Source organism: Phyllostomus hastatus, unplaced genomic scaffold (assembly GCF_019186645.2).
Source record: "Phyllostomus hastatus isolate PE091 unplaced genomic scaffold, TTU_PhHast_1.1 phas_scaffold_397, whole genome shotgun sequence".
NCBI classification, from domain to species: Eukaryota; Metazoa; Chordata; class Mammalia; order Chiroptera; family Phyllostomidae; genus Phyllostomus; species Phyllostomus hastatus.
The window spans coordinates 3,052,882-3,078,682 of NW_025334029.1; the positions used below are offsets into that span (position 1 = coordinate 3,052,882).

Sequence of the window (25,801 nt, forward strand, 5' to 3'; positions counted from 1 at the left end):
TCACCACAGCTTCTCTCCTGAAATATGGTACCCCCAAAGTTTAACATACATAAAATAACAACATGATCAAAATATCAGAATTTTATGTAGAAAGTATAATCAGAAAACCTTCATAGGTTTATTTCTTAAAAATTGTTTTGCGTGTGTAGTATAAAAATGTCAATTCTTTAATCATATTTATTCATTTAAAAGTAAATTCAGTATTTATATTCTAGGCTTGGTATCAAACATTGGATTGTAGATATTTTCCAAATTAAATGTCCTCATCTATCTATCTATCTATCTATCTATCTATTATCTATCTGTTATTGACCACTTTTCTCCCCTTCCTTTCCTTCACCTAGCCCCACTCTCTCCCTACACCAAGGCAATCCACACATTGTTTTCCATGTCCTTGGGTAGTACATAAATGTTCTTTGATTAATCCCTTCACCATCTTTCACCCCATTCTCCCTTCCTTTCTGAAAGCTCTCAGTCTGTTCTATGTATCTAAGCTTCTGCTACTATCTTAGTTCATTAATTTATTATGTTCATCAGGTTCCACGTATAAGTGAAATCATGCAGTATTTTTTATACTTTTCTTTCACTGGTTGACTTAATTTCTCCTATAGAACATCCCTTTGGTTCTTTATTCATTGTGACATACTGCTCCTTTATTTGTCCCTATTGTGTTTGTTGTCATTTTGCTCCTGTGGTATGGTACTATGAAGCTTTATCATGTGTAAAATAATAACATGGTTAGAAATCAGTCCCGGCTGTTGTGGCTCAGTGGATTGAGTGCAAGCCTGTGAAGCTAAGGGTCACTGGTTCAATTCCCAGTCTGGGCACATGCCTGGGTTGCTGGCCAGGTCCCCGGTGGGGAGCACACAAGAAGCAATCACACATTGATTTTTTTCTCCCTCTCTTTATTCCTCCCTTCCCCTCTCTCTAAAAATAAATAAATATTTTTTAAAGAAATTAGCATTTTATTTAAAGGTATACATTTACACAATGGAGTACTACTTGGCCATGAAAACAGGAATTTTACCCTTTTCTACAGCATGGATTGACCTGGAGAACATTATGCTAAGTGAAATAAGTCAGTCAGAGAAAGACAAGTGCCATATGATTTCACTCATATGTGGAATCTAATGAACAAACTGAACTAAAAAGCAAAGTAGAGACAGACTCAAAGATAGAGAGCAGGCTGACCACTCTGGGTGAGCAGGGGGTATGAGTGGAGGGATTGAGCAAAAGTGAAAAATGAGGAAGAACTCATGGACATGGATAACAATGTGGTGATTGTAGGGGGAAGAGGGTGGATAGAGGTGCAAAAAGGTATGGGAGGGATAAATGTAATGGAAAAATACAATAAAAATGTTGTAATACAATCATAAAGGGGTAAAGGGCAAGAAAAAAGAGGTGGAAAACATTAGAAAGAATCATTCAGAAATGAGGAATACACAAACTGAAATGAAGAATACACTACAAGGAATCAGCCATAGAGTAGAAAAGAAGATCAAATCACACATTTGGATGATAAGGAAGAAAAAATCACCCAATTAGATTAGCAAAAAATAATTAATTAATTAATTACAGATAGTATAAAGAACCTATGGGATAACAACAAGTTTGCCAACATTTGCATCAGGATGGTGTCAGGAGAAGAGAGAGCAAAGAATTGAAAACTATGCAAAAAATAATAAAAATGACAGAAGACTTCCCTAACTTAATGAAGGAACTAGGCATTCAAGTGAAGGAAGAGAGTCCAAAACAATAGGAATCTAAAGTGGCCCACACCAAGACACATCAAAATCAAAATGTTAAAGGTTAAAGACAAAGAGAATCTTAAAAAGAGCAAGAGAAAAGAAGTTAGTTAACTGAAAGAGGGCTCCCAGAAGACTGTCAGCCGATTTCTCAACAGAAACTTTGCAGGTCAGAATGTATTGGCAAGAAATATTCAAAGTGATGAAAAACAAGGGCCTAGAACCAAAAATGACTCTACCCAGCCAATCTTTCATTTAGAATCAAAGGGCAAATAAAGTTTTCCAAACCAAAAAAAAAAAAAAAAAAAGGCTAAAGGTGTTCATCATCACCAAACCAGTATTACAAGAAGTCTTAAAGTGTCTTTTTTAAGGGGAAGGCAAGGAAAGATAAACGTATAAATAATAAATTGGCAATAAATACATATCTATCAACATTACTTTATTTTTAAATATTTATTTATTTTTAGAGAGAGGGAAAGGGATGGACAAAGCAAGAGAAACATCAATGTGTGGTTGCCTCTCACAGGGCTCCCACTGGGAACCTGGCTTGTAACTCAGGCATGTGTTTTGACTGGGAATTGACCTGGTGACCCTTTGGTTCACAACCCACCCTCAATCCACTGAGATACACAGCTAGGGCTATCAACATTACTTTAAATTCAAGTGGATTAAATGTTCCAATCAAAAGACATATAGAGGCTGATGTATAACAGAAGAAGATGCTTACATATGCTATTTACAAGAGACTCACTTTTGATCACAAGACACACAGAGACTGGAAGTACAGAGATGAAGATGATGTGTCATGAAAGTAGAAACAAACAAACAAAAAACTCTTGGGGTAGCTATACTTATATCAGACACAAGAGACTTTAAAACAAAGACTATATAGCAAGAGACAAAGAAGGACCCAGCAATTCTACTTGTGGGTATTTATTCAAAGAAACCAAAATCAATAAATCAAAAAGACATATACATCTACATGTTCATTGAAGCATCATTACAACATCCAAGACATAGAAGCAATCTAAGTGTCCATCAGTAGTTGAAAGAGCAAAGAAGAAGTGGTACATAAATACAATGAAATATGACTCAGTTGTAAAAAGGAATGAAATCTTGCCATCTACAACAACATAGATAGACTCAGAGGTTATTGTACTGAGTAAATAATTTAAGCAGAGGGAGACAAATGCCATGATTTCACTTATAATGAAATAAGTAAACAAGTAGAAAAGAATCAGACTCATAGATACAAAGAACATTTTAAGTTGCCCAGTGAAAGGGGGTGGAGGGAATAGTGAAAAAATTGAAGGAATTAAGAAGTATAAGTTGGTAGTTATAGAATAGTCATGGGGATGTGAAATATAGAGAATATAGTCAATAATATTGTAATAATTATATATGGTTCCAGGTGGGTACTGGAAATATTGGGGGATCACCTCATAAATTATACAAATACCTAATTGTTGGGATATAAACCTAAAACTAACATTATATTATATATCAACTATAATTGAAAAAATAAACAAATTAAAGTAAAAATAATTCTGAGGTAAAAAGAAGTCACAAATAAACTGTATCTAGTGTTTATTTTATTTGTGTCATAAAAAATAATTGTGTACTATTAATTTCTGGCAGGGTAATGCCACATTTATTTTAAAGTCATACATATTATATATAAACATCAGAAATTTAAGATATAGATACATGTTCTGTTTAATTTCTCTCTTTTCCTTTTTTAATTTTAATTGTTCAAGTACAGTTTTCTGCCTTTTACTCCCATCCCAGCCCAACCCCTAGCCCTCCCCACTTCCCTCCCCTTTTCATCCCCCCCCTTGCTTTTGTCCATGTGTCCTTTATACTTGTTCCTGCAAACCCTTCCCCTTTTCTCCTGAAATTCCCTCTGTTAATTTTGTTACATATGTATGGAGAGACACAGGATGCTATTACTGTATAGTGATGCAATTTAGGAAATTAATTCTACAATGGGGATTTTTATGTTGGAAGCTTTTGAGGAGAACTTTTAGGGAAAACAATTGTAAAGGACTAAAGAATCTGATATAACCCTTTAGAATCCAGGTGCCAGGCCTTTAAACCTCTACATCAACCAGATATGGGATATGGGCTGTCCCCAGGAAGTAGATGCAACTTTGTGTGAGGGGCACTCTTAGGCAATTCTTTAAAAGGTGACTCAGTTTTAACAGTCAGCAGCCAACTTTTCCAGTATTGGAGGAATGAGTGCTTCTTTCTAGAATATGGGAAGGGATCTGGGACACTACATGGACACATGCATCTACACAATTATGCATATCATTTGCATCTCATGGAAAGTGGTCTTTACATTGATGGTAGTACATTTAGTAGATGTTTAGCTTATGACTTTTCATTCCTATTTTTAGTTCTTCCACTACTCCTCTCTGCAGTGGCTATATATATATATATATATATATATGAAGAAGATATAAAAAGGAGATCCAAGGAAGAAGATATAAAAAGGAGTGGCTATATATATATATATATATATATATATATATATATAACTTTTTATATCTTCTTCAGTTGACTCAACTCAATATTTCTTTGAGGCTTCCTGGAGCAAGCCACTTGAGGAAAAGTGATCATATGCTGTATATTGACATAATTATTTATTTTGTATTCATGTGAGGACCAAAGCCCATTGGTTGTACTTTCCAAATGAGAGGAAGTCATGGGATTGCCAAGAACAAATCCATTGTTTCAATGGCATAACTGTCTCTGGCCTCACCTTGCTGTAAGTTATATGGTATAAACTTACATAGACTTAAAGTTGGTCTCCTCATGCCACCCATCCAAAATAAAAGTAAAAAAGCAGAGTTCTATTAAGAATAAATAAACTTCAATTAACATAAAATAAGTCAGGCAGTGAAAAACAAATACCATATGATCTCACCTATAAGTGGAACATAATCATCAAAAGAAACAACCAAGCAAAATAGAACCAGAGATACAGAAATAAAGAACTAACTGACAAAAAGCAAGATGATGAAGGAGTGAATGGAAGCCACACTAACCTCCTCCCTGGACCAATCTGGAATTACAGCTAAATTGTGGAGAAATTACCCAGAACAAACAACTGAACAATAGTGAGAGAAAAGCCTTATAACCTCAGACAGACAGAAAACCACCTTCAGCACAACCTATTTGACAAGGAATGTCGGGGAGACTAGAGAGAGCTGGTTGGGGTCTCACAAGTGACAGTGTCAGAGGGATAATTAAGTGGTGGGTTGGATCTCCTGAGAAGAATGGGGTCTAAACCCTAAGCAGATATCCCCATCCTAGAACAACAGAGTCCAAAAAGTACACAGATAACAATCAGTAGTGAAAAGCAACAGGGTTGCTCTCTGCTAGAGATGGACAACTGAGATGAAAGAGCCATTTAAAGGGCCAACACATATTTTCATTTGCTGTCACTTACTTAGGGTTCTGGCAAACACGGGATCAGAGTGGGCTAAAGATGCCAGAGGAGAGGCTGGGGACTGAAAATTTAGGGAGAGTGCTGAGAGAGTAGCTGCTGGGATCCTAGTGCTGAGTAATGCCCCATACAGCAGTAACCATCATGCTCAAGCAGACTACTCCCCTTCAAGCAGCAGCAGCTTGAGGGGACACAATAGCACTGCCCCAAAGAGAGACTCTGCCTCAGATCTGTGGGGCTTAAGACTGTTGAGTGTTGAGTGACTAGACTGACAACTCAAGGAGACAGACAGAGAGTAGATCCCTAGCAAAGGAGGGAGCAGAGTGGACTAGAGATGCTTGAGGAGAGATTGGGGACAGAGGCTTGGGGGAGAGAACTGAGAAAACAGCCACTGGCATCCTGGTGCTCAGTTGTCACCACTTACTGAAGCAGACATCCTGCTCAGGCAAACTACTCTCCTCTGAGAACCAACAGCCTGAGGAGACACAATAGCCCCAACCCCAGGAAAAATTCTGCTTGGCTCTATGGGACTTAAGCACACTGCTGAGTGCAGAGTGATTAGCTTAACAACTGAAGGAGACAACCATAGACAGAGATCCCTGGCAGTCTCAGAGGAAGTGGCCTGAAGTCAGACAGGGTCAACATCTAGCATCACTAGAGGTGGGTCCAAGAAGAAAAAACAGTGGTAAATATTAGTGGCTACCAAGACAAAATCCACTGTGGTCTTCTCCATGATTAACAATATTTTCTTTCCTGCATAGCTTTTTAACATTCATTTCTTGACTAGCGATACTGTGTATATTAAATCACTATAATTTATGCTATATTTTATTTATCTTCTTTCTTATAATAGTCTTAATCTCTTTACACCCTCATTAATACTGGTTCATTTGCTGTTGATACTGAGATTGTGGGTTGGGGGGAGGGATATATTTTGCAGATGTCCGTTTGTTCCCTGGGCTTTGGAGTTTTATTCTGGCAGCACCTGCACAACAATATACAAGATGTGGTGGGCAGACTGACCCTCAGTCAAAGAGCCAGAGTGAAGGACTCACCAAAGAATGACCCAACAATAATCAAAACTGAATAACCAGAGAGCCAACATAAATAACATCCCAAGAGCATCAAGTTCAGGACACCAAGGAGATTGCACCACTGAATCTCACAGATCTCCTACCATAGATGTTCACACCACAAACTCAGAGAGTCAGAACAGATCAATTTAAGAAGCAAAGCCTAACAAGCAGATTCTCACAAACAATGGGGACACAAAGAAATAAACCCTGAACATAAGGAAAGGAGGAATACTCAGAGTGCTAAATGAAATAGAGGCAAGTCAACTATCAGATATTGAGCTCAAAACAGTGGTTATAAGGAAGCTCAATGAGCTCAGAGAGAATTACCAAAAACTACAGGAAAATGATGAAGAACTTACTGCAAACTATACCAATATGAAAAAGGACACGAAAACTATCAACAAGAGTCAAGAGGAAATGAAGAATACAATGTCTAAATTTAAGAACACAGTAGAAGGGATTAAAAGCAGGCTAGATGAAGCAGAGGATCAAAATAGCAAGCTGGAGGACAAGGTAGAAAGAAGCTTCAATGAAGAGCAAGAAAAGGAAAAAAAGACTCAAAGAATGAAGAGGTGTTAAGGGAACTGCAGAACAACATGAAATGTAATAATATCCATATAATAGGGATACCAGAAGGAGAAGAAGAGGAGCAAGGGATGGAAAACCTGTTTGAAAAAGTAATGATAGAATATTGCCCTAATGTTATGAGAGAAAAAAATTACACAAATACAAGAAGCACAGAGGATCCTAATCAAGATGAACCCAAAGAGGTCCACTCCAGTATACACTATAATTAAAATGGCAAAATTCCAAGATAAAGAGAGAATCTTAAAGGAAACAAGAGAAAGAAGAAAAAGAATACAAAGGAGCCCGATAAGACTAGCATCTGGCTTCCAAATGGGAACACTACATGCCAAAAGGAAATGACAAGAAATGTACCTAGTAATAAAAAACAAAGCATGCAACCAGGACTACTCTATCCAGCAAGGAACTCAATTAAAATGGAAGGTGAAATAAGGAATTTCCCAGACAAAAGGAGGCTCAAAGAATATACCTCCACCAAAGCAGCCCTGCAAGACATGATGAAAGGACTGATTTAGGACAAGGAAGAAAAACAGTGAGAGAGAGAGGAACACAGATATAAAGGAAGTAAAATGGCAATAAGTACCTAACAGTAAACGTGAAAAAACAAGGAAGAAAAAGTACATGAATCCATAAATGTGATAGCATGGCATATAATTAAATGCACATGAATACACACATGTAAAACCAGTAAAACCTGAATAAAGTCAGCGGGTTATACTAATGTCAATTTCCTGGTTTTCATATCATACTATAGCTATGTAGGATGCAGTCACTATGGGGAAATGAGTGAAGGAAAACTGTGGCCTCTCTCCTACACTTAGAATTTCCTGTGCATCTATTATTATTTCAAAATAAAAAAATTAAAAGTTGAAGAACAATAACCTAAACAATAAATTGATTAAATGCTCCTATCAAAAACATACAGTTGCTGAATGCATAAGGAAACATGACTAGCACATATGCTACCTTTAAGAGACCCACCTCAAAACAAAGCACCTACACAGACTGAAAGTGAAGGTTTGGAAAAAATATTCCAAACAAATGGACAGGAAAAAAAAAGCCAGGGAAGCATTACTTATATCACACAAAGTAAACTTCAAACGAAGGCCATAAAAAGAGACACAGAAGGATATTTTATAATACTCAATAGAAAATCCATCAATAAAACATAAATACTGTAACTATCTATGCACCCAACACAGGAGTACCCAAATATATAAGGAAAATTTTGGAGGACTTCAAGAAAGGTATACACAGAAACACACTTATACTAGGTGATTTTAACACCTCACTGTCAAAAATAGAAAGGTCTTTCAAACAAAATATCAGCAAGGACATTGCAGCATTGAACAATGCCCTAGATCAAATGGACTTAACTGATTAGACCACATGACAGGACACAAAAAAAACCTCAACAAATTCAAGAAAAATTGAAATCATATCACACATTTTCTTTGATAACAAGGGACTGAAATTAGAAACCAGTCTCAAGGAAAAAACTCCAAAGCATTCAAACTCATGGAGGTTGAATAGCATCCTATTAAAAAATGAATGGGTCAAGAATGAGATCAGGGAAGGAATCAGAGTTTCTGGAAACAAGGGAAGTTAACTCACAACTGTCCAAAACTTATGGGACACAGCAAAGGCATTCCTGAGAGGGAAGTTCATAGCGATATAGGTCTACCTAAAAAAAGAGAGAGAGAGAATTATTTCAGATAAAACACCTAACCCTGCATCTGTAAGAGCTGGAGGAACAACAACAAAGGCAACCCAGAGCAAGTAGAAGGAAGGAAATAACTAAGATCAGAGCAGAATTAAATGACATAGAGACTAAAACAACAATTCAAAAGATCAAAAAATCCAGAAGCTGTTTCTTTGAAAAGAAAAACAAAATTGACAAGCCTTTAAGCAAACTCATCAAAAAAGAGAGAGGGAGGGAGGGAGGGAGGGAAGGAGAGTGAGAGAGAGAGAGAGAGAGAGAGAGAGAGAGAGAGAGAGAATATGAGGGAACCACATAAACAAAATCAGAAATTACATAGGAGAGATTACAACTGATACCAAAGAAATCCAAAGGATTGTAAAACATTACTACAGAAATAAATGCCAAGAAATTTGACAACCTACATGGAGTGGAAAAAATTGTAGAAACATATGAACTTCAAAAACTGAATGAAGAAGAAGCAGAAAGCCTAAACAGACAGTAACAACCGACTGAATTGAAGCAGTAAGCAAATAACTCCCAACACACAAAAGCCCTGGACCAGATGGTCTCACAGGAGAATTTTACAAGACATTTAAGGAAGAGCTAACCCCTGTCCTTCACAGACTATGCAAAAAAATCCAGAAAGGTGGAAGACTCCCAAACTCTTTTTATGAGGCAACATCATCCTAATCCTAAAACCAGATAAAGACACAACAAAGAAAGAAAACTTCAGGCCAATATCGCTGATGAACATAGAAGCTAACATCCTCAACAAAATATTGGCAAACCACATCCAGCAATACATTAAAAGATCATACACCATGATCAAGTATGATTCTTCACAGGGATGCAAGGATGGTACAATATTCACAAATAAATAAACATACTACATCACATAAACAAAAAGAAAGACAAAAATCACATGGTCTTATCAATACATGTGGGAAAGCATTTGTTAAGGTACAGTACCCATTTACAATAAAAACACTCAGAAAAGTGGGAAGAGAGGGAGCATCCCAGAACACAATAAAAGCTATATATGAGAGACCTACAGCCAACATCATACTCAACAGGCAAAATCTAAAATCTTCCCCACTAAGATCAAGAAAAAGACAAGGATGTCCTCTTTTCACCACTTCTGTTCAACATAGTATTGGAACTCCTAGCCACAGCAATGAGACTAGAACAATAAATAAAAGGCATGAAAATTGGAAAGGATAGCAAAACTGTCATTGTTTGCAGGCGATATGATTATGTACATAGAAAACCCTATAGTCTCCACCAAAAAACTACTCAACCTAATAAGTGAATTTAACAAAACATCAGAATACAAAGTCAATATTCAGAAATCAAAGGCATTTTTGTGCACCAACAATGAAATATCAAAAACAGAAACCAGGAAAAAACCCACTTGCTATAGCAACAAGAAAAATAAGATACCCATGAATAAGAATATTGCTTTAAAGGAAAGAATAAACAAATGGGATCTCATCAAAATAAAAAGCTTCTGCATGGCTAAAGAAAACATCAGCAAAATGGAAAGGGAATCCAACCGTATGACAAAATACATTTGCAAATGATGCCTCAGACAAGGGTTTGATCTACAAATATATGAAGAACTCACACCACTCCACTCCAGGAAGACAAACAATCCTATTTAAAAAATTGGCAAAGGCCCTGGACAGACATGTCTCCAATGATATACAGGGGTCCCAGAGATATATGAATGGATACTTAACATCACTAGCCATCAGAGAGACACAAATTAAAACCACAATGAGATACCACTTCATACTAGACAGAATGGCCATCAGGAAATGAACAAACAAGTACTGGTGAGGTTCTGAAGAAAAGGGAACCCTGGTACACTGTTGGTGGGAATGCAGAATTGTGCAGCCACTGTGGAACACAGTATAGAATTTCCTAAAAAAAATAAAATGGAACTGCCTTTTGACCCAGCAATTCCACTGCTGGTGTTATACCCTAAGAATCCTGAAAAACCAATTCAAAAGAACCTATGCACCCCAGTGTTCATAGCAACGTTATTTACAATAGCCAAGTACTAGAAACAGCGAAATGATCATCAGTAAATGAGTAGATTAAAAAATGTGGTACATTTATGCAATGGCATAGTACCCAGCAGAAAGAAGAAGGAGCTCCTACCTTTCACAACAGTGTGGATGGATTTGAAGAACATTATTCAAAGTGAAATAATCCAGCCAGTGAAAGTCAAATACCATATGATCTCCCTTATAAGTGGAACCTAATCAGCAAAGCAAATAAGCAATCATAACTACAGTCATTGAAATAAAGAAAAATCTGACAGTAACCAAAGTGGAGGGGGGTGGTAATGGTGGTGAAAAGAGGAAGTGTCATCAAGAAGCATATATAAAGGATGCATGGACAAAACTGAAGGGGAGTGGGATTGAGGGCTAAAGAAGGGAATGGATGGGCCAGTGGGGAGTCGTTGGGGGGAAAATGGAGACAATAGTACTTTAACAACAATAAAAAAAAGAATGGATAAACTTATCTCTACTTCAAGTTCCTCTCCTCTTGCCACCCCTTCAAAATAAAAGTAAAAAGCAGAGTGTTATTAAGGATGAAATACCTAGAGCCAGAAAACTGTGCAATTGCATAGATGTGGGCTATTGATGATGTCTTTTAAGGAAGGCTCTATACGGAGTAGATTGTTAACTCAAGGGTGTGTGTTCTAGGGCACAACTCTTTTTACACTTAAAGGGACCATTGCATGCAATCTATTGTCCATCAACTTTTCCTAGTAGGGAATAGAGTGAAGGGAACGAAATTCATAAAGTTTCAAAGCTACTCTTGAGGAAAATGCTTGAGTATTTTCAAACTTAAAAGAAAATATTGGCTTTTGAGAGCTAAACCACCTGGAAGTCTTTGAATATTACACTGCTCTAAATCCAGAATCATATGGGCACATAAACCTTTTATATTCGTACTTCAACTATCATGTAATTATAACAAATGGGTTTAGGAAAATTATATGATTAACCATTTCTAATAAGGGTTTGGAAATTTTGATTCAATATTATATGAATTCCAGTAAATTTTAAATTTATTTTATTTATTTTTGTTAAAGCACAGTTGTCTCGATTTTCCCCCAACACATTTCCCCACCCTAAACACCCCCACCAACCAATCTCAGTCCTACTGACCTTTGATTCTGTCCATATGTCCTTTATAGTTATTCTATGATGACCTATCCCCTTCTTTGCTTCATTATCACCCCCCCCCACCATCACTTCTGGTTACTGTAAGTTTGTTCTTTATTTCCATGCCTCTGGTTATATTTTATTTGCTTGTTTTTTTGTTGATTAGATTTCATTTATAGGTGAGATCATATAGTATTTGTCTTTCACCACCTGGATTATTTGGCTTAGCATGAGGCCCTCCAGTTCTACCCATGCTGTCGTGAAGGGTAGGAGCTCATTCCTACTTTCTGTTGTACAGGATTCCATTGTGTAAATGTATCACAGTATACTGATCCATTCATTTACTGGTGGGCACTTAGGTTGCTTCTAGCACTTGGCTATTGTAAATTGTGCTGCCATGAACATAGGGGTGCCTAGGTTCTTTTGAATTAATGTTTCAGAATTGTTAGGGTATAAGCCCATCTGTGGAATTGCTGGGTACAAAGGCAGTTCAATTTTTAGTTTTTTGAGGAAATTCCATACTCTTTTGAACACTGGTTGCACCAGTCTGTATTCCCACCAACAATCTACTAGGGTATCCTTTTCCCCAGAACCTCACCATCACTTAATGTTTATTGATTTGTTTATCATGATCATTCTGACCAGTGTGGAGTGGTATCCCATTGTGGTTTCAATTCGCATCTCTGTAATGGCTAGTGATGCTGAGCATTATTTCATATGGCTATGGGCCTCTGTATGTCCTCCATGGAGAAGTGTCTGTTCAGGCCCTTTTACCATCTTATAATTGGGTTATCTTCCTGGTGTGGAGTCATGTGAGTTCTTTATATATTTTGGAGATCAAACCCTTGTCTTATGTATCATGGTAAATATATTTTCTTATACGTCTGATTTTCTTTTTAATTCTGTGATATTTTCTTTAGTCATGTGGAAACTTATTTTGATGAGATCATATTTTTTAATTTTTCCTTTATATCCCTGACTCTAGGGAATATATTGGTAAAAATGTTGCTGAGTAGAATATCTGAGATTTTTGTGCCTATGTTCTCTTCTGGAAGTTTTATGGTTTTATGATGTATTTAAGTATTTTATCCATCCTGAGTTTATTTCAGTGTATGGTATATGTTGGTTGTCAAGTTTCAATTTTTTCCATATAGCTGTCCAGATCTTCCAACACTATTTGTTGAAAAGACTATTTTTTATTCCATTTTATGCTTCTGCTCCCTTTGTCAAAATTAATTGGCCATGGAGACTTGGGTTTATTTCTGGGCTCTCTATTCTATTCCATTGATCTATGTGTATGTTCTTATGCCACAAGCAAGCATTTTGATTGCCATGATTTTTAAATGTTTTAATTATTATTATTATTTTTAAATATTTTAAAAATTTATTTTAAGAGATGGGAAGGGAGGGTGAAAGAGAAGGAGAGAAACAACAATGTGTGGTTTCCTCTCACTCACCCCCTACTGGGGACTTGGCCCACAACCCAGGCATGTGCCCTGACTGGGAATTGAACTGGTGGCCCTTTGGTTTGCAGCCTGGCACTCCATCCACTGAGCCACACCTTGGACCATGGTGACAAAGGGCACCATGGTCTTATAGTATAGTTTGATATCAGATATTGTGATCCCTCCAATTGTGTTCTCTTTTCTCAAAATTGCAGCAGCTATTCCCAGTCATTTAGGGTTCTATATAAATTTCTGAGATTTTTGTTCTATATCTGTAAAATATGTCATTGGTATTTTAATGGCAATTGCATTGAATCTATAAATTGCTTTGGGTAGTATGGACCTTTTGATGATGTTAATTCTTCCAATCCATGAACACAGTATACGCTTCCATTTATTTGTGTCTTCCTTAATTTATTTCTTCAATGTTCTGTAGTTTTCGGAGTACAGGTCTCTCACATCTTTGACTAGGTTTATTCCTAGATACTTCATTTTTTGTTATTGTAATAGCAAATGGGATTTTTCTCCTGATTTTTGTCTCTGATATTTCAGTGTTGGTGTACAAAAATGCCTTTGATTTGGAATAATTGACTTTGTATCCTGCTGCCTTGCCAGATTCACTTATTACTTTGAGCAGTTTTTTGGTGGAGTCCGTAGGGTTTTCTATCTCTACTGTCATGTCATGTGCAAACAAAGGCAGTTTTACTTTCTTCTTTCCAACTTGAATGGCTTTTATTTATTTTTCTTGTCTTATCACTGTGGCTAGGACTTCCAATAATATGTTGAACATAAGGAGTGATGTAGAAAATACTTGTCTTGTTCCTGGTCTTAGTGGGAAACCAATAACAAGTGTGTTTTCTGCATCTATTGATATGATTATTCATTTTTGTCTTTCATTTTGTTTATGTGATGTATTACATTTATTGATTTATGAATACTGTACCATACTTACATATCCAGAATGAATACCACTTTATCATAGTGTATGTCCTTTTTATTGTATTGCTGGATGGGGTTTACCAATATTTTGTTGAGGATTTTACCTTCTATATTTATCAGTGATATTGGCTTATAGTTTTGTTTCTTTGTTTTGTCTTTATTTGGTTTTGGGTTTATGATGATTCTGGCTTCATAAAAAGAGTTTGGGAGTCTTCCTTCTTCCTGGATTTTCTGTAGTGGTTTGAGGGGGTTAGCTCTCCCTTAAGTGTTTTTTGAAAATATCCTGTGAAATTATCTGGTCCAAGTCTTTTGTGTGCCTGAAATTTTTTGATTACTGCTTCAGTTTCTCAAGCTATTATCAGTGTGTTCAGCCTTTCTGGTTCTGCTTGATTCAATTTTGGAAATTTATATGCTTCTAGAAATTTGCCTATTTTTCCCAGGTTTTCAAATTTCTGTGTATATTGTTATTGGTAGTAATTTGTTACATTTCTTCATATTTCTGTGGTATCACTTATAATTTCTCCTCTTTCATTTCTGGTATTTTTAAAGATTTTATCTATTTATTTTTAGCAAGAGGGGAAGGGATGGAGAAAGAGAGATAAAAACATCAATGTGTGGTTGCCTCTCATGGGGCCCAACTTGGGACATGGCCTGCAATGCAGGCATGTCCTGACCAATAATCAACCCCACAACCATTTGTTTCACAGCCTGCAATCAATCCACTGAGCTTCACTAGCCAGAGCTCATTTCTTATTTTATTTTTTGGATCCTCTCTCTTCTTTCCTTGATAAGTCTGGTGAACAGCTTATTGATTTTGTTCATCTTTTCAAACAACCAGCTCCTGAATTTATTATTCCTTTGAATTGTTCTCTTAGTTTCCTTGTCATTTAATTCTGCTCTGATCTTCATTATTTACTTTTTAATATTAGCTCTGGGCTTTGCTTGTTGTTCCTTCAGTTCTTGTAGAAGCCCAGTTAGGTTGTTTATTTGAAATGTTTCTCTTTTTAAGGTAGGCTTGTATGACTATAAACTTTTCTCTGAGGACTACCTTCGCTGTGTCCCACAGGTTTTGCACTGTTATATGTTCATTTTCATTTCTTTACAGAAATATTTTTATTTCTTCCTTGATCTCATTATTAACCTATTCATTGTTTAATAGCATGCTATTCAGTCTACATGAGTTTGAATGTTTTTAAGTATTTTTCCTTGAGGTTGGTTTCTATTTTTAGGCCCTTTTGGTCTATGAAAGTGCTTGATATGACTTCAGTTTTATTGAAATTTTTAGGCTTGTTTTGTGTCCCATCATGTAGTCTATCTTTGAAATGTTCCATGTGCATTTGAAAAGAAAGTGTGTTCTGCATTTTGTCTCTTTTGGATGAAAGGTTCTATGTACATATTACTAAAGTTCATTTGATCTAATGCATCATTCAGTTCCACAATATCCTTGTTAATATTTTGTTTGGAGGGTCTATCCTTTGTTGACAGTGGGGTTTTAAATTCCAGTATTATAATTCTGTTAATGTCTATATCTTTATTGAAGTCCTCTAAGATGTTCCTTATATATTGTGTGCTCCTATGTTAGGTGCATATATGTTTACAAGATTTATGTCTTCTTTATGGGTTCTTTCCTTCAGCATTATGATGTGTCCTTCTGAGTCTCTTCTCATGGCCTTTGTTTTGAAGTCTGATTTGTCTTATACAAGTATTGCTACCCTAGCTTTTTTTATGTCCATTTGCTTAGAATATTTTTTCCAGCCCTTCAATTTCATACTATGTATGTATTTTGTTCTGAGGTGGGTGTCTTCTAGACAGCTCATGTGTGGGCCCTGTTTTCTTATCTATTCAGCTACCCTATGTTTTGATTGGTGCACTAATCCATTTACATTTAAGGTCATTATTCATAGGTACTTATTCATTGCCATTTTACCCCCTTTGTACATGCATTCCTCTCTCTGTCTCCCTTTTTATTCTTCTTCTTAAAGCAGTCCCTTTAACATGTTTCATAATGCTGGTTTGGTGGAGGTGTATATTTTTAGCCATCTTTTGTCAGAGAAAGTCCTTATTTCATGTTTCATTTTATTTGACATTCTTACTGGGCTGTACTCTTCTTTGTAGGCTTTTGCTTTTCCTTACTTGAAATACTTCTTGCCATTCCCTTCTGTCTTGTAGTGTTCCTGTTGTGAAGTCAGCTGCTAGCCATATCGGGGATCCCTTGTACGTTACTTCTTGTTATTCCCTGCTGCCTTTAAGATTCTCTGTTTGTCTTGGAATTTTGATATTTTAATTATGATGTGTCTTGGAGTAGGCCTCTTTGGGTTCATCTTAATTGGGTCCTTCTGTGCTTCCCAGACTTGTGTGACTTTTTCTCTCATAACATTAGGTCACTATTCTATCATTACTTTTTGAATCAGATTTTCTCTTCCTTGCTCCTTTTCTCCTTCAGGTATCCCTATTATATGGGTATTATTATGTTTCATGCCATTCTGCAGTTGCCTTAACCCTTCTTTGTTCTTTTTTTAGTCTTTTTTCCCTTTTCTTCATGTTTGCAGGAGTTTTTGTTTGTTTGTTTGTTTTTCTACCTTGTCCTCCAGCTCATTGATTTGATCCTTTGCTTCATCTGGCCTGCTTTTGATTCCTTTACTGTGTCTCTTCAATTCAGACATCTTAGTCTTCATTTCCTTTTTACTCTTATTGATTATTTTATATCCTTTTTCATGCTGATGAAACTTGCAGTATGTTTCTTGTAGTTTTCCTATAGTTTTTGATCTTACTGAGCTTCCCTGTGACCATTGTTTTGAACTCAATATCTGATGGTTGACTTGCTTCTATTTCATTTAGCTCTCTTTCTAAAGATTCATCCTTTCCTTTCAATTGGAGGTTTTATTCTATGTCTTCCCATTATTTGTGAGACTCTTCTTATTTGCTTCTGCTTCTTAATGATATCTGTTTTCACTGCTTGAGTTTGTGGTGTGAATATCTATGGTAAGAATCCTGAAATTCAGTAGTGCAGCCTCCTTGATCTCCTGAACTTGTTGCTCTTGGGATGCCATTTATGCTGTTTATGTTAACTCTCTGAATGTATTTGGGTTTTGATTGTTTTGAGGTCATTCTTTGGTAGGTCTTTCCTCCAACTGGTTGCCTAAGGGTCACTCTGCCCACCACGGCTTGTATGCTGTTGTGCAGGTTCTGCCAGTACAAAACCACGAACTCAGGGAATAAACCCGCATCCATAAGAATAACTCCCCTCTGCAATCCCACTATCAACAGCAAATGAACCAATATTAATAAGGGTGTAAAGAGATTAAGACTATTATAAAATAGGAAAGCAAATGTGAGATGACCTTCTGAAAGAAAAATGATTTTGAGAGGGTACAGGGAGGAGCACTAATAACAGTTGGGTGTCAGAGCAATGCAAAGAGAGAAAGTAAAATTTACATCCTGCATAAAGAAGGCAATGAAGAAGGTGGAATATGCACAAAATTGATGGAAAAGAAATGAATGTTAAAAAGCTGTGCAAGAAAGACAATATTGCAAATTATGGAGAAGACCTCAGCAGATTTCATCTTGATAACTTCTAGTATTTACCACTGCTTTTTTTTTTCTTTTTGGATCTGCCTCTGATTATGTCAAATGTTGACCCTGTCTGATCTTAGGCAGCCTATTCAAAATGACCAGGGATCTGTTGTCTGTGGCTGTTTCCTTCAGATGTTAATCAAGTCACTCTGCACTCAACAGTCAAGTTTAAGCACCACAGGGTGAGGCAGAATAACTCCTTTTGTTGGTGCTATTTTTCCCCTCAGGATAGTGCTGCTTAGAGGGGAGTGGTCTGCCTGAGCAGGATGGCTGCTGCCATATGGGGGATGACTCAGCACCAGGATCCCTGTAGCTACTCTCTTTTTTCTCTCCCCAAAGCTTCTCTCCTTACCCTCTTCTCTGGCATCTGCAGCCTACTCTGCCCCTGCCTTTGCTGGAGCCCAGGTTAAATGGCTTCAAATGGAAATTTGTACATTGGTCCTTTAAAGGGCTCTTTACATCTCCAGCCATCTGTCTCTGGCAGAGAGAAACCCTGCCGCTTTTCACGGCTGGTTGTTTTTTGTGTACTTTTTGGGTCTGGTGCTCTAGGCTGGGAATCCCAGTTTAGGATTTAGAACCCACTCTTCCTGGGGGGATCCAACCAGCTGCTCAATTATCCCTCCAGCATTTCCACCTATGGGCACTCAGCCAGCCTTCTGAAGTCTCCACCTCACTCCTCACTAGTCAGGTTGTGCTGAAGCTGATTCTTCTGTCTGGCAGAGATTTTTTGTATGGCTTCTCCCTCACTATTGTTGAGTTGTTTGTTCCTGGTTATTTCTCCACAATTTAGTTGTAATTCCAAATTGGTCCTGGGAGGAGGTTAGTGTGACTTCCATTCACTCTTTTGCAATATTGCTATATTGTGTTTCATTTCTAAATGTAAAAATAGAATACCTGTTTTAAACTTTGAATGTAATATCATAATGTATATTATTAACAACCATCCAGCCTGTCTTCTGAGTTACCATTTCTGTGGTCTAAGTTTTACTTATAGCTTCATTTCAACTTTACATATATCTATCAAGTGCCTACTAAGCAGAAAGCAGTATTTGTCTGACAAAACCCCATCTGGTGACAGGTAGTAAGGTTATGCATTTTGATGATGCTGACACCTTGTCTTTATGGAATCAGTGCCACTGGAGACAATACCCCAGCTATGTCTGAGGTAATGACATTCTATTCTAACACACATATATAGAATCTGAATACAGGCTTGGTGAATAAAAATCCTATCTGAGAGCAAATAATTGATGCCAGAAATTTGGGCCACAGCAGCTTTCTTGATTTTTACACTGTTAAGGTTAATTGGTCATTCTCATCACCCTTTATTTAAAATCATTTCAGAATTAATTGGTATTTGTTAATGAAAGTCTTTGTGGTGGTATTTCAAAAACAGTCATTATTTAGGTAATAAACATAAAAAATGAAAATTGTCCTATTACTGGGTCCCTATATGCTGTTAACTAACATTTTGAATAAGAAAGCATAAATATAAATTCAACATTATTCAAACTGCTAAGAATATGGGAATTTCAGATGGTGGTCTGTAATAATCCTTTGATCTAATTTTTTCCTTTAAAGAAAGTGTACTCCGGATAAAATGATTCTGGTTAGAAATCACCTTGAGCGGTCTCTCAGAGAAGCCAGGCAAGGGAAGAGGTAAGCCATCATATAAAGCAGTATATTTTACCTAAATATACCACCTTCTAGTGTAAGATAAGAGCTCAGTCTCACATAATGGCATTATTTGACCACCTAGTAGATTCCTAGGGTAAGTACCTTAATGAGATTTAGAGAACAGACTCATTCTACAAGAGACAGGAACAAATTTCTGTTTTTAGGACTAAGTAATACTTTCTCAACCATGTGCCTCAGTTGTGGTTCATAAGAGTTATAATGCCAAATCTTCAACCACATCTCATGAGAACAAACTCCAGGAAACATCCACATTATTTTGGAATAATGGAAGGATGCTGACCTCTGTTTCTACCCAAGGGCCAGAGACTAGGACTTGTAAGTATTTTCAGGTGAACTTTCACCTGCATCTCTGTATATCTTTATATGCGCAGCTCCAGTTAACTTCAAAAGGCACACCATTTTAGAAGTGATATGAAGCCAGGCTACAGAATTCATCAAAAACTCTCATTCTTATTCTGTGACACAAACAATTTCTAAATATCTGAATGGAAATGGAAAAACATACATATAATTTAAAAAGGTCACTTCACTAGTCAAAGGGTATTTGTGTCTTGTGGCAGTTCTGTGTTTAAAAAAAAACAGAAAGAGAAATGGGAAAAAGGAGAACCTTTGATTTAACATAAAATACCACAGGAGTTCTCTCAAGTTACTTGTTCCCAATGGGAACTTGCAAGATTAACCAATACTCTCTAAGCACTGTGGGAAATCCATTGGCTATAGACTATAACACATACACTGATGGGATTGGTAACTTTTGAGTATACCTGATATTTCACCTTCCACAAGTAGAATTGTATGGTTAGTGGGGTTAGTATTTTTAGGCCCCAATCATGTTAATGCTATTTGTGCTTAGTATTGTACTTACGTAATTTCATTCAATATTGCATAAACCAAAGAAAAATGAGTGTGAAATAAGGAAATTTTCTCCTAAAGAATGAAACTGGATGATTTGATAAAACTCATCTCTTTCTTAAAATATATTTTATTGATTATGCTATTACAATTGTCCAATTTTTTTTCTCTCCTTATTCCCCTCTGCCTTGCACCCCACATCCCACCAGCATTCCCTGCCCCCCTTAGTTCATGTCCATGGATCATACATATAAGTTCTTTGGCTTCTCCATTTCCTATACTATTCTTAACCTCTCATGTCTATTTTGTATCTACCATTTATGCTTCTTATTCCTTATGCCATTCATCCCATTCTCCCCCATCCTCCTCCCACTAATAATCCAAGTGATTTCCATTTCTGTGACTCTGTTTTTATTCTAGTTGTTTACTTAGTGTTTGTTTTTCTTTAGGTTAAGTTGTTAATATTTGTGAGATTTTTTGTGTGTCATTTTACTGTTCATAGTTTTGATCATCTTCTTTTCCTTAGATGAGTCTCTTTTACATTTCATATAATAAATGTTTGGTTATGAGTTCATTGGAGAGACACAGAGGATCCTAGAGAGTACATAAACCCACTCACCCAGGAATCAGCACCAGAAGGGCCCCGTTTACTTGTGGATAGCAGGGGAAGTGACTGAAAACCAGTAGAGAGGAGGCACTGTTTGCTCTCAGATCCCTCCCTCACATACAATGTCACAATGCAGCTTGGGTTGTCCCATGCTGGAGAACACCTAAGGCTCCACACCTTACTACATAATAGGCCCACAAGACAAAAAAAAAGCCCAAATGAAAGAACAGATCAAAGCTCCAGAAAAAATACAATGATGTGACAAAAAGATAGCCAACTTATCATATGACCAGTTCAAAACACTGGTAATCAGGATGCTCACAGAATTGGTTCAATATGGTCACACAATGGAGGAAAAAAAAAGAAGGCTATGAAAAGTGAAGTAAAGGAAAATGTACAGGGCACCAACAGTGACAGGAAGGAAACTGAGACTAAAATCAATCATTTGGAGCAGAGGGAAAAAAGAAACATTCAACCAGAACATAATGAAGAAATAAGATTCAAAAAAATGAGGAGAGGCTTAGGAACCTCCAAGACATCTTTAAATGTCCCAACATCTGAATCATAGGGGTGCCAGAAGGAGAAGAGGAAGAGCAAGCAATTGAAAACTTATTTGAAAAAAATAATGAAGGAAAACTCCCTAAATCTGGCATCAGAAATAGACTTCCAAGAAGTCCAGAAAGCTCAGAGAGTCCCAAAGAAGTTGGACCCAAGGAAGCACACACCAAGGCACATCATAATTACATTACCCAAGATTAAATATAAGGAGGGAATCTTAAAAGCAGCAAAAGGAAAGGAGACAGTTACCTACAAAGGACTCCCCATAAGATTATCAGCTGATTTCTTAAAAGAAACCTTGAAGGCAAGAAGAGATTGGCAAGAATTATTCAAACTCATGAAAGGCAAGTACATACATCCAAGATGACTCTGCCAAGCAAAGCTCTCACTTAGAATGGAAGGTCAGATAAATTGCTTCCCAGATAAGGTAAAGATAAAGGAGTTCATCATCACCAAGGCCTTATTATGTTTAACTCATTTCAATTGATTTTCTATTTCTGATGTAACAAATCACTACAAATGTAGAGGCTTAAAACAACAGAAAATAATTATCTTAGATTTTAGGATTTCATAAATCTCAAATGGGAATTATAGGGCTAAAATCTATGTGAAAGTAGGGCTGTATTATTTCTGGAGAATTTGGGGGGAAATTTTGGTCCTTGTCTTTATTTGGCTTCTTTAGGCCACATGAATTCTTTGAATTATAAACCCTTCTAACATTTTCTAAGCCAACATGGCACTATCTTCAAATCTTTCTCTCTTGTATTTCTGCTTCCATCCTCACATACTCTATTATGCTTCTCCTTTCATTGTCAAATTGCATTCTATGACACTGACACTTATGCCCCTCTTCCACATTTGAGGACTCTGAGATTATAATAGACTGGGATAGTCCAGGACATTCTCCCCATCTCAGTATTCTTAACTTTTAATCACACATTAAAAGTCCCATTTTCCATGTAAAGTAACTCATTCAAAGGTTCTAGGTATAGGGAATTGGGCATCATTTGTGGGACACTATTTTCTTTACCACAGACCAATCTCTGGTCTTCAATGATTCACCTCCATCTCACATGCAGGATACATTAACCACATTCCAAAATACCCACAAGTCTCAACCTTTTACATAAGTAAAGTTTAATTGGTTAAAAATGTAATCAATGTAGGTGTTGATGAATAACATACATATGGAGACAGAGTAAGTGGAAGCTACACTCACTTCCTTCCAGGACCAAACTGGAATTATGACTAAACCATAGAACAATCAGCCTGAATAACCAACTGAATACTAGCTAAAGAAAACCCTTATAACCAAGAAATAACAGGAGAAGTCACACCAAGACTAATAGGAAGTGTGGAGACAAAAAAATGCTGGCCTACTCCCATGGGCAGTAGCTGAGTTTCTGCAGGATTATTTCACCTGTGGGAAGGTGGTTCCCTCTGAGAAGCTTGGGGTGTAAATTCCACACTAAGCTCCCAATCCCAAACACCAGAGCCTAGAAGATGTGTCCATATAATCTCTGAATGTGAAAATCAGTGGTATTTCTGTTCACCAGAAAGAGGTGACAAAAGACACAGGCACAATATTAAGGACCAATACACAAAAATTCATTCATAGTCACTCACCCTGGATTCCAGTGGAGGAAGGGTGAAGCTAAATAAAGAGGCACAAGGAAAGTCTGGAATTGTGGCTCTGGGGAGGGAGCTGAAGGTATAGCCACCAGGGTCCATGTGGCCATTCATTCTCTGATACCGCAGGCACCATTTTTCTTGTATGGAGCACTATTTTCTCTTTTTTTTATTAAATACTTTTGAATTTTATTGTTGTTCAAGTACAGTTTTCTGCCTTTTCCCCTCACCCTTCCCCACCACCTCAGCCATCCCACCCCCCCTTGTTTCCACCCCTTTTGTTTTTGTCCATGTGTGCTTCATAATATGAAACACTACCTTCAATGTAGCATCAGCCTGGGGGAAAGCCATAGCCCCACCATCTGGACTTACTCTTGTTCTTTCAATGACTGAACCTAACAGGCAACCCACAAATAGAGACCAGTGGAGGTGGATCTTAGAGTGACCTGGGACTTTAGCAGACCTGCCACCCTGCCCACTGCTGGTAAAAGACAGCCATAGTGCAAAGTTTGGGCCCCCTCATGTGAACCCAGGCTGAGAAGAGACAGCTAAAAACTATGGATCACTGGTATGTCCAAAGAGGTTGCCCAGGGTGAGTGACAAGCAATGTCTTATATTGGTATGAACCAGAGTCCCTCTCAACAGGCCCAGGGCCCACATACTCACTGGACAGATTCAGATAACAACAGAACGTGTTCCAATAAGTTTCACAGGCTACACATCTAAAGGGAGATTTCAGCAGGGAACAAACCTTATTGAGGCTAATTCAGCTTCATAGGGACATGATCTGCCAGCAGGTCATATGCCATGGATAGGGTTGAGCTTCACAGTCAGCCAGCCTGAAGGCTGATCTCACAAACAAATGAACCAGAAACAAGACTCAATTACAAGAGAAGGACCCACATAACCCACACAAGAACATTCCCAGAACACCCATCTCAGGTAATCAAAGAGTCTTTACCACTGGATCCCACAGGACACCTACTTCATAAGACCACAGCATGAAGACTGGCAGTCACAGAAGGTATGACTAATACATAAAAACAAATACAAAGAGGCAGCCAAAATGAGGAGACAAAGTAACAGGTCTCTAATAAAAGAATAGGAGACATCTCCAGACACACACACACACACACACACACACACACACACACAAGCTAAGTAAAATGGAGGCAAACAATTGATCAGATACAGAGTTAAAGGTAATGGTTATAAGAATGCTTAACAGCATGAAAAAGGACATAGAAACCATAAAATGTACCAGTCAAAAATGAAGAATACAGTGTCTGAAATGAAGAATACGCTGGAAGGAATAAATATTAGATTGCATGAATCATAGGATTAAATCAGTGAGTTGGAGGATGAGGTAGCAGAAAATATCCATTCAGAGAAAGTAAAGTAAAATTAAAATAAAATAAAAAATAAAATAAATAAAAAATAAAATAAAATAAAAATTAAACTAAACTAAAATAATAAAATAAAAATAAAATAAGGGCAGTTTTCCCTGGCTGGTGTGGCTCAGTGGATTGAGCCTAGACCTGTGAACCAAAGTGCCACTGGTTTGATTCCCAGTCAGGGTACATGCCTGGGTTGCAGGCCAGGTCCTCAGTAGGGGGCACACAGGAGGCAACCACACATTGATGTTTCTCTCCCTCTCTTTCTCCTTCCCTTCCCCTCTGTCTAAAAATAAATAAATACAATCTTCAAAAAATGAAGATATTTTAAGAGAATTTTAGGACAGTATAAATCATAACAACATCCACATTATAGGTGTACCAGGAGGAAAAGACAGAGAGCAAGTGACTGAGAACCTATCTGAAAAAATGACCAAAAATTTCCCTTACCTGGTGAAGAAAAAAAGACAGACATTTCAAGAAGTGCAGAAAATCCCAAACAAGTTGGGCCCAAAGAGTTGCACACCAAGACACATCATCACAACTAAAATAGCAAAAATTAAAGCAAAAGAAAGAATCTTAAAAGGTACAAAAGAAAGACAGTTAGTTACTTACAAGGGAGTTGCCATAAGAATATCAGCTGATTTCTCAACAGAAACATTTCAGGGCAGAGGAGACTGAGATGAAATATTCAAAGTGATGAAAAGCAGGGAGTACAACCAAGACTACTTTACTCAGAAATGCGATCATTTAAAATTGAAGGCAAAATAAAGAGCTTTACAAACAAGGAAAGGTTAAAGGAGTTTGTTACCATCAAGGTGGTATTACAGGAAGTCTTAAATGGCATGCTTCAAGAAGAAGAAGAAGGAAGTGGAGACAGAAAAAAGGAGGAGGAGGAGAAGAAGAAAAGTAGGCCATAGTTAAAGGACAATAAATATGTACCTATTAATATCACTTTAAATGTTAATGGCTTAAGTGTTCCAATCAAAAGCATAGAATAGCTGAATGGATAAGAAAAAGAAGGCCCATATGTATTCTGTCTGCAAGAGACCCATCTCAGAACAAAAGATGCACATAGACTAAAAGTAAAGGGAAAGAAAAAGGCACTTCATGAAAATGAATAGGAAAAAAGCTGGGGTAGCAATACTTATAAATGACAAAATAGGACTTGAAACAAATGCTATAGTAAGAGACAAAGCAGGACACTAATAATCATAAAGGGAATAATCCAACAAGAAGATATAATCCTTGTTAACATTTAAACACCCAACATAAGTGCACTGAAATATGTAAATCAAATCTTCATGGACATAAAGGCAGAGATTAACAGTACTACATTCCCACGAACAGTACTTGAACAATAAAATT

General features: G+C 37.1%; 1 protein-coding gene across 1 annotated transcript in view; it reads left to right on the forward strand.

Moving 5' to 3' along the window:
* The window catches only part of AFF2 (AF4/FMR2 family member 2), a 572,513-nt gene that overhangs the window by 61,775 nt on the left and 484,937 nt on the right, over positions 1 to 25,801 (forward strand). Inside the window, exon 4 of the mRNA XM_045820496.1 lies at positions 15,408 to 15,431. Within this exon, the coding sequence (XP_045676452.1) occupies positions 15,408 to 15,431 (24 nt within the window). The remainder of the gene's footprint in view (positions 1 to 15,407; positions 15,432 to 25,801) is intronic.